A 15,710-nucleotide genomic window follows, 5' to 3' on the forward strand; every position below is an offset into this window, starting at 1 on the left:
CTGATATGTAATTTTACAAACAATAAAATTGCTGAGTCCCAGCTGTGGCTTTCACCGTATGTTAGCAAAAACGCAAAAACCATCCTCATGTACTTACAATCATACAGCTTGCTCTTTCGCCAAATCCTCCCCCCCAAGAAGCAAACAGGCTTCTTCTGGCTTTCTGAAATACCTCTGTTCCCCAGAACTATGGCTATGTTCAGGGGTTAGGTTATGTGCTGGGTTTATGGGGGTAGGAAGTATTCAGAATCTCTGCAAATTGGGTAATTTACTATGCGGACACAGATTTTTAAGTCTAAACATCCATTGTGGTGGCTTGAAATTGTCTGAATCTTCGTAAAATGGGGTGAGTAATATTTCAGTGCTCCCAAAGGGTGCTTCCCTGTGATTATTTACACAGGACTTCATGAATCTCCAAAGGCCAGTGCTGTGCTGTGATAATGCATGACACTAACACGGTCTTCTCCCACCCCAGCAACTTCTATGGCAAGTTTCCCCTGTGTCCTTCACATGGCTTAACTAGACACGTTCACCACAAAGCAGAGCTGAGAATATCACCCTCCTGCTGCAAAGCGAATAACCCCTTCCCCGTCTCCTTGGAAAGCCTTTGCCACATGCTGAATGTTTACGCCATTCCCCCTCTGCCAGTTCAACCCTCTCTGGCTGTAGTTCAGAAAGGTGGGAGGTTGTGTTTGTCCCTACCTTTGCCCGCTGGTTATCAGAGGCAGTAGGTGCAATGGCTGCGGTGCACGTTTGGCCAGAGCCGAGGCCCAGGGCATTGTCCCAGTGCATCCCTGACCTGCTGCTGTGCTGGCCGGGCACTGGCCCATCCAGGCTGGCATTCCAGCTAGGAAAAGGCAACCAAGCACTAACCTCATCTAGAAGGAGCAGCTGGTGCTTCTCAGTGGACACCAGGGGCTGGAGGGCAGCACCAATAGCCATGAAAAGCTCCTTCCTGGGCTTGTGTTGGTCACCCCGGGGATGTGGGGGTTGGTGGCTCTTGTTCCAGTGGGCAATTACCATAAAATCAGGCCTGAAAATATCTAGAATTTCCTGAAACATTTTTTTAATGAACATGTTGCTGTGAGATGTTTGGCTTTGTCCTCTCTGAAAGCTGAGCTCATCAGCACAGCAGGACTCAGGTGAACGGCTCTGCTAAATGTCACTTGGCAGCCACTTCAAATTTGTGTGTAATCTGTTCAGCTCACCCCACCATCACGTTATCTCCCCCTTCCGCACACAACCAGGTGATGCACACACTCCTGTGTCTGCAGCTGTATGGGGCCTGCCCCTCACCATTCTTCCCAGCCTGCTGGGAGGTCTGCGGGACAAATGCAGAGAAGCTCGTTCTATTATTCTATCATTAACAACAGAGTAGAAGCAACACAGAGTAGAAAATTAAAATAATATCATAACATTCATGGAATTCCCATCACACTGAGCCTGGCTGATAATGGGAGCAGATTAAACTGTGCCAAAAAAAAAAAAAAATCCACAACAGTTTCTACTGCCACAGTTTTCTTGAAGTGACCTTGTTTCACCCATGGCCTCAGAGCAATGTTAGCTATTAAATCTTTTGGATCTGCAGTAACAATGGTCACTTCCTGAATTCTTCTGACAAGTAATAAGTGGTAAAAAGAAGAATGATGGCTACAAAATGTTCCAGTCAAAGGTGAGATGGAAGAAATGCTATGCAGGGAAAGGAGAAGAGTCTACTCCGGAGATGCTATTCAAAGATTTTTTCAGGTGTGGTCTTGTCTATTAAAACAAAGATAGTTCCTAAGGCCATCTTGCTGCTTTTGTAGTTTGCAGCCCCCGGTGCCCTCAGCCCATGGCACCCATCCCCCTTACAGGGGCTGAGCTATGGTGCAAAGCTGGCATCCAAGCTTCCCTGTGGAGCCATGGGCAGCAAGCTCAGCCCCACACTAGCACGACAGAGCAGCAGTCTCTAAGGGCTCAGGGGTGGTCCCTCCAACTCAGGAGGGGCCAGACGGCAGTCCCTTAGCACAGGCTGATGGTCACGGAGGGGACGCTGCCAGGGCCACCAAGGGAATATACCTAGACCTGTATCTAAGCTTTCAACAGTCCTTGGGTACCCACCAATGTCTGTCAATTAATAAAGAGATGCTGAGAGGGCTGCAGGCACATGAGTGAATGAAGGCCCCATACAGGGCTTCTATCAGTCCCGGTGAGGCCACGTTCCCCTGGAAGCCGTGAGAGGTCCGGCTGGGATTTCACAGTAGACCTGAAGAGCTGTATTGGAGGTTTCAAAACAGGCATGAGCAGAAGGGCTGGAAACTTGTCCCTGCAGAAGTGGCAGATGCCAAAAATGCCAAAAGGAAGATCTTTTGGCTGCAGTGTTGACTCGGAGGAGGCCTGGAGCTCTAAGCAAAGGCACTGACTCCTGGTTTCGGTCCCCACCGTGCCCAGTGCCCCGAGGCTCTCCACGCACTCCCTAAGGAGGGCTGCCCTAACGCCTGACCGCGGTGCGGTGCTCCAGGGGGTGCGGGGCTGAGCACCCGAGACCCAGCTCCGCAGCAGGCAGGGGGGCAGCCCCGGCCGGCCCCCGCCTCTCCGGGGACCTAAAGGCGCTGACCCAGCGCCCGGCCTCCGGGGGACCTCGGCAGCTGCCCCCGGCCCCGTTCCCCCGCTCTCCGGGGCGGGGGCTGGCGGCCTCCCCCCCCCCCCCCGCCCCGGCAGCGCAGCACCGCTGCCAGCGCAGCCGCCCCCGCCGCGGGGGGCCACGGCCCCCGGCCCCGCCGCGCATCCCCCGCGCTGCCCGGGGGAGGAGCCGCCCGCGCGGCTCCAGCCCCTTCCCGCGGCGGGGGCCGGGGCTCCCCCCGCCGCCGTGCGGAGGGGCCGGCGGAGAGCCGCGGAAGTGCACTTGCTGCAGCCATTTCCTGCTCTTTGTGCGGGCGGCGCGGAGCATCCCGCGGTGCGGAGCATCGCGCCCCGCCGAGCGCCAGGTGAGCGGAGCGGGGGTGGGCGCGGGGGGCTGCGCGGCCTCCACCTGCCCCCCCTCCCCCCCCTCCTCCCCCGGGCTGCGCGGAGCTGCGCCCCCGCCGCGCCCTCCCGGGGTGTGCGGGGGTACCGGGCGCGGCGGCGGGGGCGGCGGCGGGGGCAGCGGCGGGGCAGGTGCGGCCGGCGCGGGGCGGAGGGAGGGCGGGAGGCCCGGGCGGGCCGGGATGTGCGGGATGTATCCCATAATGCTTAGAGCTACCTGCAGCATTCGGCCTCCCGCAGCCGCTGCGAGGCGCCGGGGGGAGGGGGGAAATAGCGCAAATCCCCCCCTACCCCCCCGCCGCATCCCCGCACCCTGGCTCCGCGCCCCCGGGCCGGGGGAAGGGCCGAGCCCCGGGCGCGGCGGGCGCTGCAGGCCCCGCGGCGGCGGCGCCCAGGCGAGCCGAGGTCGCGGCGATGCTTGGCGCAGGGCGGGGGGGGCGGAGGAGCGGCGGCGCCGGGCAGGGGGCTGAGGGCGGCCCTGGGGGGGGCTCCCGGGCAGCCGCGGCGTGAAAACACGGTGTCGGGGGGCGGCGGGGGGAAGGAGGGAGCGGCGGGGGCTGCGCCGGGGTCGGGAGCGATGGTCTGGAGCTGCGCCCGCAGGTCGATGCTCTGGCGTGGGCTGGGAGCCGGGGGCAGCGATCCCTGCCCAGCCGCCGGGTCTCCGGCAGCGCGCTGCGCCCCGGGGAGCGTGTCTTTGTATCGGAACTTGCCACCCGAGGAGGCCGGACACGCGTGGCGCCGGCCGCATCCCACCTGCGGAGGAACGGCTGGATTCTGCCGGCAGTTCCCGCGGGCTGGCGGCACGGCACGGCACGGCACGGCACGGCCCCCCGCGGGGCTGCGGGGCACGGGGCCGGCTGAGCCCGGGCCGGAGCGCGCCCCCTGCGCCATCTGCCGCCGCCCGGGGCCCCGGCGGGGTCGGACCGCGGGGATCAGCAGACCTGGGCGGGGGGGCTGAAGCCCCCGCACCCCCTGCCCGCACCCGGGCCGAAGGGAAATGCACCCTCGTGTTGTGCGTGGTGACAGCTGCCGGGGTCAGTCACTGAGGTGGGTGATGCGCCCGGCGCCTTGGTGGCTGCCCAGCCGTGTACTTCCCTGCAAAAGAGAATTCTTTCCTCCTTTTCCCTGTACAGTTAATTGTTATTAATAAAGCCGGAGGAATATGGAAAAAATCTTCCATTTTCTTACCAGGGTCTCTTGAGCAAACAGCAGACTGTGCGGATTTCATGGTAATAATTTTATTAACGAACAATTATCATCTTTGCCTGAAAAATAGGAAGATTGGTTTTGGAAGATCAGTAATTGGCCGACTATTAACAATGCTGTCCTGTATGATTTAATTTCCCAAGAAGCGTTTTAACTGTCAGCAGTGGGCTTGCTTGTAAACTTGCTCTAAATTTCTCAACTATATTGGAAATGTAGCTTTGTATACCAGCCTCCTGCCCTCATCCTCTTTCTTTGGCACCTGAAACACAATGATGAAGTTATTATAGAAGAAATAAATTCCAAAATAATTGTGTTGCTGAGAGACAAGGACAGCGTAAATGCCTGGAACTCAGCCCTAATGGAATGGCAGAAAACGTAGAGTGGAGGTACAGAAAAACAGCTTCAGGAGTTGTGCAGTTTGGCATCCTTTTTTAATCGGAACGGTAATTTCATGGTTAACATCTGTGTCTGTGGAGGGCAGGAGCCTAGCCCTGCCAGCTGAACTTATCCTGGCTTTTTTTTTTTATTTGCTCCTGCAAAGAACCCCCTGACTCTGGTGGTGGTTGCAATTACAAGTAATTCTTAAAGTGTGAGAGAAGGGCTTGATGACGTGCATCCTAAAACACTTAATCCCATGAATTTTAGGCAAGGGTCAAACTAAACTTTTACAGCCTGAAGTTACTGTTGTTGACTAAAACTACATTGATGGCCAGGAGCATTTATCCTCCTCTTGCTGTGAGGCAGTTGGTACTGAAAACGCTCCGCTTTTACGCACCTGAGATATCAGTCTGCTGGGGTACTTGGGCCAGGATGGCTCCTGACCACTGCTTAGATGCTGGTTTTGAGTAGGAGGGAGAAGCATTATCACAGGAGAAAAAATAAATAAGTGACTTTCCCAGGTTACCCAGGGTCTGGGCATCAGAGCTGGAGAACTGCAGATCCTTAGGAAGTGACCAGAAGTATGTCCACCTTCTCTACATTGCCATCTCCCCAGCAAAATTCATTTTGCTGCCTGTCTCACCCCAGGCTTGCTGGGCTTGGACCCCTGTCTTACTGCCAGTCTCCTGGGCAATTCCCATTTTTTCTTGCCCCTTTTCCTGCTCTTGGTAGCTATTGCAGCTCCAGCGTGAACATCTGCTGTAGGAGGAGGTGAGCTGAAAAACTAAAACAAGCCTGTGCCACTTCCCCAGAGCTCTCAGCTGTGCAGCTTCGAAGCCGAGTGCACATGCATGCAACATTCGTTATGGCCCTGCTTTTAAAAGTCTTTCTTTGTTCCACCAAGCTGCTCTAACAATAAAGTCATCTTTGTTCCTCTCGCTGCGAAGAGGATGATACTGCACTGGTACTTCTGGGCAAGCGTTTTGGTGAGGAAGGTAGGACCTGCTCTGCAAGTTCAGACATCTGGGATGTCCATCCCCGCTCCTTCTCAAAGCCTTCCTGCGCCGGCTGTTAAATCTGGCCCCCAGGCTGCCGCCACAACAGTCACCACGTCGGGAACTCTTTGCTTCCATTTCGGGGTGGTGGGGCCATGCCCTGTGCAGGGACCCGCCTGGCTGGCTCCCTGTGGTGTCTAGAAGCCTTGGTGCCTCTGTGATCGTTTGGCTTTAGAAGGTGTAAGAGGTGGCCCAAGGGGTTGTGGCTGAGATGCGGGATGGGGAGAGGAAGGTTCTGCAGCCCATGGGCAGAAAGTGTGGGCAGCACTGCGCTCATTAGCCCTGACACTCATTAGCAGAAGAGGTAACCAGCCCTGTGGCTGCGTCTCTCTCCAGGGTTTCACTGGGGTGGGTTCACTGGGGTTCGGGCTCACGTTGTTTTGCTAAAACATGTAGGACAAGAGGGACTTGGGCCTTTCTGACCAGCAGTGGGACGTGGAGAAGACCGTAGCTTTGCGAGACGCCTCCCAGCAGCCGGTGTGGCCGTTTGAGTCCACGCAGGCAGGATGCAGGCAGGATGCAGGCAGGATGCGCTTCCTGCAGCGAGAGCTCGCCCCGCTGCACATGTGTTTGGGCAGCAAAAAAGCCCCGTTCCTGGGCAGGCTGCTGCCCTGCTGCCCTCGTGGTATGGCCCCCAGCCCACGCCACATGTGCCACAGCGCCATTGGCAACCCACCAAACATGGGCTGACTGCTCTTCCCGGCGCCGCAGCCCCTGCCCTGAGGCCCAGGTGGTGGATGGTGGTTAGGGCTTAATGAGGACTTCTTGATGAGTGTCCCCAGGGATCCCCATCTGGCCTGAGCTGGAGCCCCTTGGTCGCTGCCATGTTACCTGACAGCTGCCCCCCTCATCGCTGGACCGAGGGCATGAAGCTGGATTTTCCAGGGCGGCCCCAGCACATTTATGTTAGAAACCTTTTTGCAGGAAGGTGAGGGAGGGCTGCATGGGTCTGTGGCGGTGGAGCTTCCCCTTTCGGCTCTCCCAGGCAGCCCCTGTGCGGGGAGACACCGTGGTGTGCCACATGGACTGAGCCAAGCAATTGCTAATGCCTTCAGAGCCTTCCCCAGCCTCTGTACCGGTGCACGACCCCTGGACCTGCTGGGTGCATACAGCTGGCAGGGGAGCCCACCCAGGAGGAGGGAGCCAGCCCTACAGCCACCCCAAGGGGCAGGCGAGGGGCCGTGGCACAGGCAGATGGGGATCGCTTGAGGCTGCTCTTCTGTGGATGATCTGGGGTGATGATCCATGTCTGCTGGCCCTGGACCAGTAGTCCCTCTGTCACATGCTCCAGCCACAAGATTGCTGTCTGCTGCAGTGCTACAGGCATGAGACCCAGGGGAAGTCCTGGCAGACCTTGCATTTCCCTGTAGCCTTTGTTGTTTTGCTGTTGGGCTTAAGAAAGTGTAGGATGGAAACTGGGAGTCCCTGCAAAGACTCATCTATTAAACCCTCAAAGTCTGTGTAGTTTTTCCACCTGCATCCAGATTCTTGCATTCTGCTCAGCCATGGCAAAGCACGGGGCGGGCAGATGGCACTGCTTGCTCACTGTGGCTTGACGCTCCTTTTCTGTTGGTGTATTTCTACATGCTGCCTCTCTTCCTCTATTTGAGTGCAAGATCTTTAGGGGAGGGACTAGCCTAGTCTCACAGGTTTGTGTGCTGCCTGGCACAGCAGGATCGTGATGCTGTATTTGGGGCTGTATCTCCTGGTATGGCCCAAAGAGCAGCAGTAATTTTGTCCCTTGAACTGCTGAGCTCTTTGGGTGTCACAGGGTTATCAAGGAATCATCTTTTATTACAGCAAACTGCCAACACCTTGCGCAAATGGCCTTAGAAAAAGGAGAAATGAGCCCAAATAATCAGCCACAGCCCTCAAAGCTATAAAATGGAAGCGTTTTGTCTTCCCAGAGCCAAAGCATGTAATGAAGCATGTGTGGGTACCAGGGATGCTCTGGGAACCCAGAGGTGAGTCTTTAGGTGCTGGAGGACGGTGGTGGCGAGTGGGCAGCTGAGGGGGCCCATGGGGCTGGGCGAGCTGAGCCAGCCGCCCGGTGCTGAGCAGCACGCTGGTGCTTGCAGGCAGGGAGGAAGCCGCTCCTGCCTGCGGCGTGCCAGGACGTAATGTCTGGTTTTGACAGTTGCTACAATTTGTAACAGGAAACCATTTTAGCAAAGAAGGGTGAAGAAGGAAACAGAAATTTGAGCATGTAGGGAAAGGGCTGCTTGAGATTATTTTTTTTTCCCCCAGGCACTTCATGGTGCTTTAGCTGCAGGTATAACTGAGCCTGCTTCTCAGCTGCCTGGTACCTTGGGAAGGCATTTGTGGAGGCGGAATGGGTTTTACCAGGCACATACATCTTCTTTCAGCCAACGTGTGCAGGCAGCAGCGATGGCAAGAGGCACAGCAGCAGACTTGTGCCTCTCGTCACCCAACATGAAGCTGCCCCAGGACTGCACGCAGCATGCATCCCCCTTCGCTGTGGTCCTTGCCGGGTGCATGTGTCTGGATGTCCCCAGTGCTGGAAATGAAAAGCCAAGTTACATTCTTGGAAACAGTGACTCAATTGGGACCAGAACCTAAGGGATTTGTAGCAGATCATCAGCTGAATATGACTGCCTATAGAGATGCTGTTGTGACCAGAGGAGCTGCTGTGGTTGTATGCAAGGAGGGAGGTTACGTTGCTGTTGTATCTGGCACTTGTGCAGACACCACTGGAACCTTGTGTCCTGCTATGGTGTCTGTGCTTCGGCAAAAAAAGTTGCAAAATTGGATCAAGCTTAATGAAAAGCCAAAGAGGTGATTAAAGGATTGGAAAATACGCTCTGTAGCAAGACTGACAAAGAGCTCAGTCTACTTGCTTGAGCCAAAGCAAAGCTTGCAGGGTGTTTTATTGAAATGTGTGAGTATCTTGATGAGAACTTTTATAATAAAGAGCTGTACTGTCTCGCAGATTAGAGTGATAAAACTCACATGGCTCACATCTGAAACTAGACAGGCTCTGAGTGGAGGAAAAAAGCACTGGGGGGTGATTTGCTGATTGAACGACATGTCAGTATTTAAAATTGGTTCTCTCTCTGCAAATGCTTAAATTCAGTCGGGTGTTTTTCTAGGAGACATGCTGTAGGTTGGCCACAGCTATTGCACATGGATTAGGTATTAACTGAGGAAGCCCAGTAGCTGTGATTATACAAGCGCTTAGCCTGGGTGACAGCAGCCATCCCTCCATGCTTGTGCGCTTACAGCAAAGGTGAGCGGCAGAGGAGATAAGGGACATAGAGGTTTGTCCTGTGGTTCCCATGAGGTAGCCTGCCTGGGGTAAGTGCCAGTGAGCTTTCAGAAACGTTTCCCTTTGCTCTTTATTTCCTATGCAACTGGCACCACTGGCAGCTTCACAGCAGGCTGGGACTGGGAAGGGGACTCCGCGTGTGTGGTAAAAGCAGTGAAATTCTTTTTAACAGCACCTTGCAGTGCCACAGCCTGCCTGCGCAGCACTCGATCCATTCCGGTGCACCTTTGAGAAGGCAGTTTGTTGTTTACAGTTTCCAGTACCATTCATGTGTGTGAGAAGGAGAGCATGTGAGTGTCAGCATCAGTCATACTTTTCTAATCATGCTCTTTCAAGAGATATTTTTGATAGCACCGCTTTGAATTTCAGAGCACAGGCTTTCACTCGGGGCTGCTAAAGCTGCAGTGCAGCACCCAGCTGTTCTCTGTCTTCAACAGTTTTGCATAGAGTTAAGCAGAGAAGGGCATGAGTGGGTAGTTGTGTTCCTCTTATTCTGCATTCCTGCTCTGCTATTGAATCATGGAAGGAGAAATGACAGAGAGATGACATAAATACATAAGAAAAGGAAAATGAGATAAGCCAGGATCATGCCTCCTGCAGTGCCAGCCAGTCATGGTTCTGATTTTGTCCTTTGGCACTTTCCCACTCAGTCTTCTGGCTGGTGTCTGTCTGTCTATCACCCTCTCTTTTCCTTTGGATTTAGTGTGGAAACGGAACATCCAGAACCATGACCACTCACGTCACGCTAGAGGATGCCTTGTCCAATGTGGACTTACTGGAGGAGCTGCCTCTGCCGGACCAGCAGCCATGCATCGAACCGCCTCCCTCCTCCATCATGTACCAGGTACCTTCAGCTCCCAGAGCTGGCGGGGCGGGGAGGGTGATTCCAGTAGCTCATGCAAAGTACAGGGGCACATGGTGCTGTGAGAACTAGCCAAAAACATCCTGGGTTCAGCATGCTTAAGGAAATGTCCAGAACAGATCTAGCCACAAATCTGTTCACAGAGTCTTTAAAAGGAAAGCGCTGGGTGAAAGGGATCTTGAAGGCTGAGCAAGACTTAGGGAAGTTAAAAATGAGGACCAGAGTGCATGACTGGCTAGGAAGCAGGAGATAATTGTATTATCAGAGAAAGTTGTCAGTGATGTTTCATTGTTCGCATATTTCTGTGCTTCCTTTTTATGGTACTACATGCATCTAAGCAGGTCAAAATCAAAGTTCTGCATGACTTTGGCTGGCCTGTGCGGCTAGCACAGCTGGAGCCGCTGGGCTGGGGAGCTGATGGCATGCAAGGGAGGGCAGTTGCTAGAATCACTTCTCTGCTTTGGACAACCACAGATTTGACTGCAGCTGCACTTACCAAGCCAAGCTTGGCATGAGCCCAGGGCAAGGCTCAGCCTCCTGCTTCTGGATCCGCAGCAGGATGCCCTGGCTGCTTGGCCACCACACCCTGCCCTATAGCACACACCCAGGGTTAAATATAATATGGGGTTACTTTCTCCATCCTGCCACTCCTGAATTCATGACTTACCCATGACAGTGTATAAATACACCCGCACAGTGATTGCTGTGCCATGCACGCAGGGGTCTGAAATTACAGTATCTCTTTCAGCAGGTCAGACCGCGGGCTCGTTCAGTAACGTTAGCATCTCTACGGGTTATCGGACCCAAAGGCAGTTCTGGGCTGCTCAAATTTCAGCTCTTCCTGGGAAGTCTTGTTAGCATTTTTTGCTTATCTCTTCTTTCAATAAATTCCTAGTCTTTGCTGGCTTGTGTCCTGTGAGGGGCGCAGGGTTCAGCCTTATGGCACAGCCTCCTTTCAGGGCCACGAGTGTGTGCACACAGCTAAAGACCTCCTCTAAACTGGATCTAAAGGTGTTGGCCAAGCCTCTTTCCTCAGCATGCTCAGTTTGTACGTAGCTCTCTCCCTTTCTGGCTAGAAATGCATATGCAGCCTCAGCTTTTGTTGTCACATTAGTCACATTTGATGTCCTGGAGGTGCTAAGAGGAGTAGCCCTGTGGCCACGGGCCGGTGCTCCCAGCTTTTCTGCTCAGGAAATCAGTTACTGAGGTGAGCGTGGTCACTGCAGTGCTAATGTCATTGCAAGGAGCAGCTCTGGGTGCTTGGGACTTGCGTGTGCTCTGTGCTTCAGCAGATACCATCAGCCAGCCTTTGCAGAGGAAGTTCCCCGAGCACAGAGCGTGTGAACGGGCGCTTGGCACAGAGAGGCTGAGGAGCTGCTTTCTCATCCCCCGCCTCGCTCTGCACTTCCGTGCTCCCCTGTCCCGACCCAAAGCAGTAGCTCAGCTTCCAAAACAACTGTTTGTCCCAGAGCATCTGCTTGCAAGAGCAACACTAGCACTGGTAACAGCACCTGGATGAGTGCTGACTTTCATATTTATGTTTTCCAGCCATCTCATTCCCTGCCCTTTCTGTGTGTTTATTCTTCGCAGTTCCTGCTGACAGGATGTGGTCTTCCCCCAGCAGCCAGGGCACAAATAGAAATTAATGAGGCTGCATCTGTCTTTGCGTTACCAAGTTAAAATCCTTAAAATAATTGCTGTAGGTTTGCTCTCTGGTGTGGCTGCAGTTTCCTGTAGCAGATCTGCGCCAAGTTTGGCTTGATTTTACAGGGGTTTGTCAGCCTTGGTTGCCATATTTTCACATATATAATAAGCAGGATTTCCTCTAATGAACACATGTGATTGAGAAGCATCTCAGGCTGCATATATGAATCCACTTCAAGCCTAGAGGTGCAACAGCTCAAATTGTTTGTAAGCTGCTCCCACACCCCAGGAACCCTACTGATTCTGCTTTTTGCCAACACATCCCATGCTGGAACGTATCAGGTGAGCAAGCAACTAGCTCTGTTTTAATCCCCATCTCTCCATTTTGCCCATAGGCTAATTTTGACACAAACTTTGAAGACAGAAATGCCTTTGTGACCGGCATTGCCAGGTACATCGAGCAGGCAACAGTGCACTCCAGTATGGTGAGTCCCCTAGGTACTGCCCCAGCGATGCCGAGTCTTCAGTGTATGCCTTGCCCCAGCAACGCCTCTCTCTTTCAGAATGAAATGCTGGAAGAAGGCCATGAGTACGCCGTGATGCTTTACACATGGAGGAGCTGCTCACGAGCCATCCCCCAGGTATTCAAGCCCTTCCCAGGCAGAGATGTTACCAGAGCACCTAGCTGGTATTGTCCTCAGCGCGGATTAGTTTGGGGCTGGAGACAGAAGAACAAAAAACCAGAGAAGACTGAAGTAGATAGAGGGGTTGAAAAGAGACACCACTGGCTCTTCAGATTGTCTTCTCCCCACCAAAGTCTCAACCACTGATGTCAGCAGCTGGTGGCCATTTCAGAAGCAGATCTATACTGCTGCCATCACAAAAGGCATCTGCCCTACACACTCACATATATGAAAGCTCCATCCCTGACAGCTCCTAGCAGCACCTCCCAACTCAGCCACACTCACCCCCCAAGCCAACGGCCTTATATAAATTTCCTGGTTTCACAAACCCCTCCCCTGCTCCCCGAAGCAGTCGCACCTGAAGTTATTTTGCCCCCGCAGGACCATCTTGTTTGTCTTACAGCTGCTAACAGGACTCAGCTGAGCACAGTACTTGGGATAGTGCTGTGTTTTGTACTTGGGTCTTTGTCCGCTTCTCTGTCTCGAGAATGGGTAGCCTTTGCTTTAGTTAAAGCAGTGTCGTTATTTCCTTCCTGGTGCACCACTTCAGTGTTTCTCCCTGTCGTGTTCTGGGGAGATGGAGTTTGCTTCAGGCAAAGGCAGTTAGTTTTTGGAAGGTAAGAATAGAATCATCGGATCTGGTTTATGTCACACTTTCCTGATGCCATTGTGTGGTGTCATACCACTACATGTATCAGGAACTTCAGCTTCAGTTAAAAATTGCCCCAGTGCTGAGTGGACTCTTGCGTTGTGCAAGGAAGGGAGCCCAGGTGGCTTGGGATGAAAACGGTGGGTCCCCTTGAGATGTGGCAGACTCAGGCTCTCCCTGACTTGCACAGAGCAGACTAGGCAGCTGGGGCAGGTTTCAGCATCCCAGACTGATGCCCAGACTCCAGGGTGCTCGCTCTCCTCCTGTGGGAGCCCCAGAATTGTAGAATTTTTGTGAGGATGCATGAGGGAGCACTTTGATGTGTCAGAAATGTTTCTCCAAATGCCCTTCTTTGCTGGTGATATACCTGAGGATCTTGATCAACCCCCCCAGGTTTAATCGTTCTCCTCTGCTGCTAGTTCTGCTTCAACTGTTTTCTAGCCCTCCTCTCTCCAACCTGAATTTTGGTGGTTTCGTCCTGCAAACACCTACAGACATGAGTAAGGTTGCCTGTGTGGCCCACTAACCATGATTCAGACTCCAGCTCAGAGCTTGTCTTCTGCAATGTGAACACGCGCTGGATCCCTGCAAAAACACTGACTGGCGACACGCTGGGGCGGGTGCAGTGCACTTCCATTAACCCTACAGATAAAAGGGTTTGCAGCCAGGGTTTGTGGAGCCAGGAAAAAATATTTCCACATGGCTGGAAGTGCCCATGTTTGTCATTCCCTGGGAAAGGTCAAACTTCAGTTCCCCGCAGGTTATACTCTGCTGACGGTCTCGTGAGACCCAGCCATGGGGAGGTTTCTGCTGCTGATTGGATATGTGCTTATCTCCAATTTATATTTGATGCTGTGCTGCTGTTGCCTCTCCTGACTGCGCTAACAGAAGGCAGGCTGTGGCTGAGCTGGTGGCAAGACAGCACTACAGATAATCTGTTCTGGTGTTTGAGTGTCCTCCCATCCCGGTCACCCCTGCAATGATGGTGCTTCTCTGAGCACAGCTTGTGGGGTCCCTGCTCTCTGCCCCGTCCTCCGGCAGGGCTGCAGGCAGTGCCACATGTGACAGAGGAGCAGCCAGCAGACACCACCACGGCAGAGGGTTCATTTGCAGATTCACCAGATTTGGTCTTGCAGTGACCACTGTGCTTTGCCATGGGGCACGTGGCTGTGGCCAGGGTGTCCTGTCCTCAGCCCCCCAGCCTGGCTGCTTCGTCACCTACACCTCCTTGTGCTACGTCAGAGACCGTGGTTTCACGGGTGAAGAACAGAGCCTACACCTGGATGTGCACCACTCCTCCCTGCCGCGAGCTACATCCTCGTGGCCACCAGCATTGCCTGACTGCAGTGTGAAACACCAGGGCGGGGACATTGGATCCCCCGCTACAGAAAGCAAAGTTACTTTTGTAACTTCCCACATGTAAAGCTGGCTGATTTGTCCCCTCGTGCCCTGTGCATCAGCTGCTGTGCTACTAAATTTGCATGAGAGCTGTCGGCCCTGTCACAGACTTGTGTCAGCAACAGCTGGAAACAAAACCGGAGGACAGCAGGATGCATTGCCCTGGGCGGTTGGGGCATAGAAGTTTGGTAATGACTTCAAGTAACTGGAAATGAGATGGGTAACAGCTGACCAAGTGCTTACCATTTAGCTTCTGGGATTCCAGTGTAGGTGACTCACTTTGTTGCTGCTAGGCGCATATAAGCCCAGTGATTTTGAACAGGTCAGCAACAGAACCAAAATCATCCCAGCGAGGCTGTAGCAGAACCGTAGCCTGGTGCCTTGCGTGTTCATGGGACTTTGCCGGACAAAGTCTTGGATAACTTTACAATACAACATTCCCACATTGTGTAGCAAGTCCAGACCCCACGTTGCAGGTGTTCTACCCCACCCAAATGCATTAGAAGACGTAGATTTCTCAGTGCCGTGTTTATAATGCATGGAGGGAATTTCCCATCTGAGAAACAGCCCCCTCTGCTCTCAGCTGTTGCCTTGAGAGCAAGCTCCCTCTGATCCCCCCATTGTCCTCCGATGGGGACAGGATTCGCTGTGCAACGAGCAGAAGATGGTGGCTGTTGCAGTCCACAGCTGCGTTAGAACTGATGCTGACAAGTGTGATTTGTCTTTGCAACGCAGGTGAAATGTAACGAGCAGCCAAACCGAGTGGAGATCTATGAGAAGACGGTGGAAGTCCTGGAGCCAGAAGTCACCAAGCTTATGAAGTTCATGTATTTTCAGGTAAGTGGTCAAAGAGAGAGGGAAAAATGATTTATTACTTGGATGTTAACTTAGCCCTAACAAGGCTGTGCTATCCTTGCCTGCCAGGCCTGCTCGGAGGGGCCCCGAGCCCCCCATAGCTCCCTCCCTTGAAGCCGCCAGCAGATACCTGGGACCTGTCTGAAGGGGAATCTGTGCCCCTTGCTGAGCCCTGAAATCTTGTGTACGAGTTGGGAGTGAGCACACCTCAGCCCTTGAAGTCACGGAGGACCAGAGCCCCCGCTGTGGAGCTCGTGGGTGGCGCGGGCTCCTGTTTGTCTGGGGTGTTTGGCTGGTGGATGTGAAAAGCTGTTTCTCCACCGGCGCCAGCACAGCTTGCTCTTCTGCTCTTCCCTCTGAAGCAAAGCCAGGAAGAGCTGAGGGCTGGTGGTACAGCTGGTGCCTGGGGTGGGATGCAGCCGTGCAGCTGGACACCCTCCTGCTGTGCCAGCAGGAACAGGCATGAGCTCACAGCCCCCTGAACACAGGGGTCAGCTGGCAAAGAGCACCAAAGCTTAAATTTAGCCGTTGCTACACTTGAGGTACTTTGCAAAATAATATGCTTAGATCCCAACAGAGCCATGACCACGTGGCAAGTGCAGAGCTGCTGCGGGCTCTGGGACCTCGCCACATCACCGCCTGCGTTATAACTGGCTGCAGCTGGTTTCACCATCATTTTTAGGTTTTATGT

General features: G+C 53.8%; 1 protein-coding gene across 1 annotated transcript in view; it reads left to right on the forward strand.

The window, feature by feature from the left end:
* The first annotated feature begins 2,805 nt into the window (after positions 1 to 2,805).
* CYFIP2 (cytoplasmic FMR1 interacting protein 2) overlaps positions 2,806 to 15,710 on the forward strand; it is a 55,088-nt gene continuing 42,183 nt past the window's right edge. Inside the window, 5 exon segments of the mRNA XM_037397877.1 lie at positions 2,806 to 2,966; positions 9,632 to 9,772; positions 11,830 to 11,919; positions 11,998 to 12,075; positions 14,900 to 15,001. Coding sequence (XP_037253774.1) covers positions 9,656 to 9,772; positions 11,830 to 11,919; positions 11,998 to 12,075; positions 14,900 to 15,001 — 387 coding nt within the window. The 5' untranslated portion in view covers positions 2,806 to 2,966; positions 9,632 to 9,655.

Source organism: Falco rusticolus, chromosome 8, assembly GCF_015220075.1.
Source record: "Falco rusticolus isolate bFalRus1 chromosome 8, bFalRus1.pri, whole genome shotgun sequence".
Taxonomy (NCBI): domain Eukaryota; kingdom Metazoa; phylum Chordata; class Aves; order Falconiformes; family Falconidae; genus Falco; species Falco rusticolus.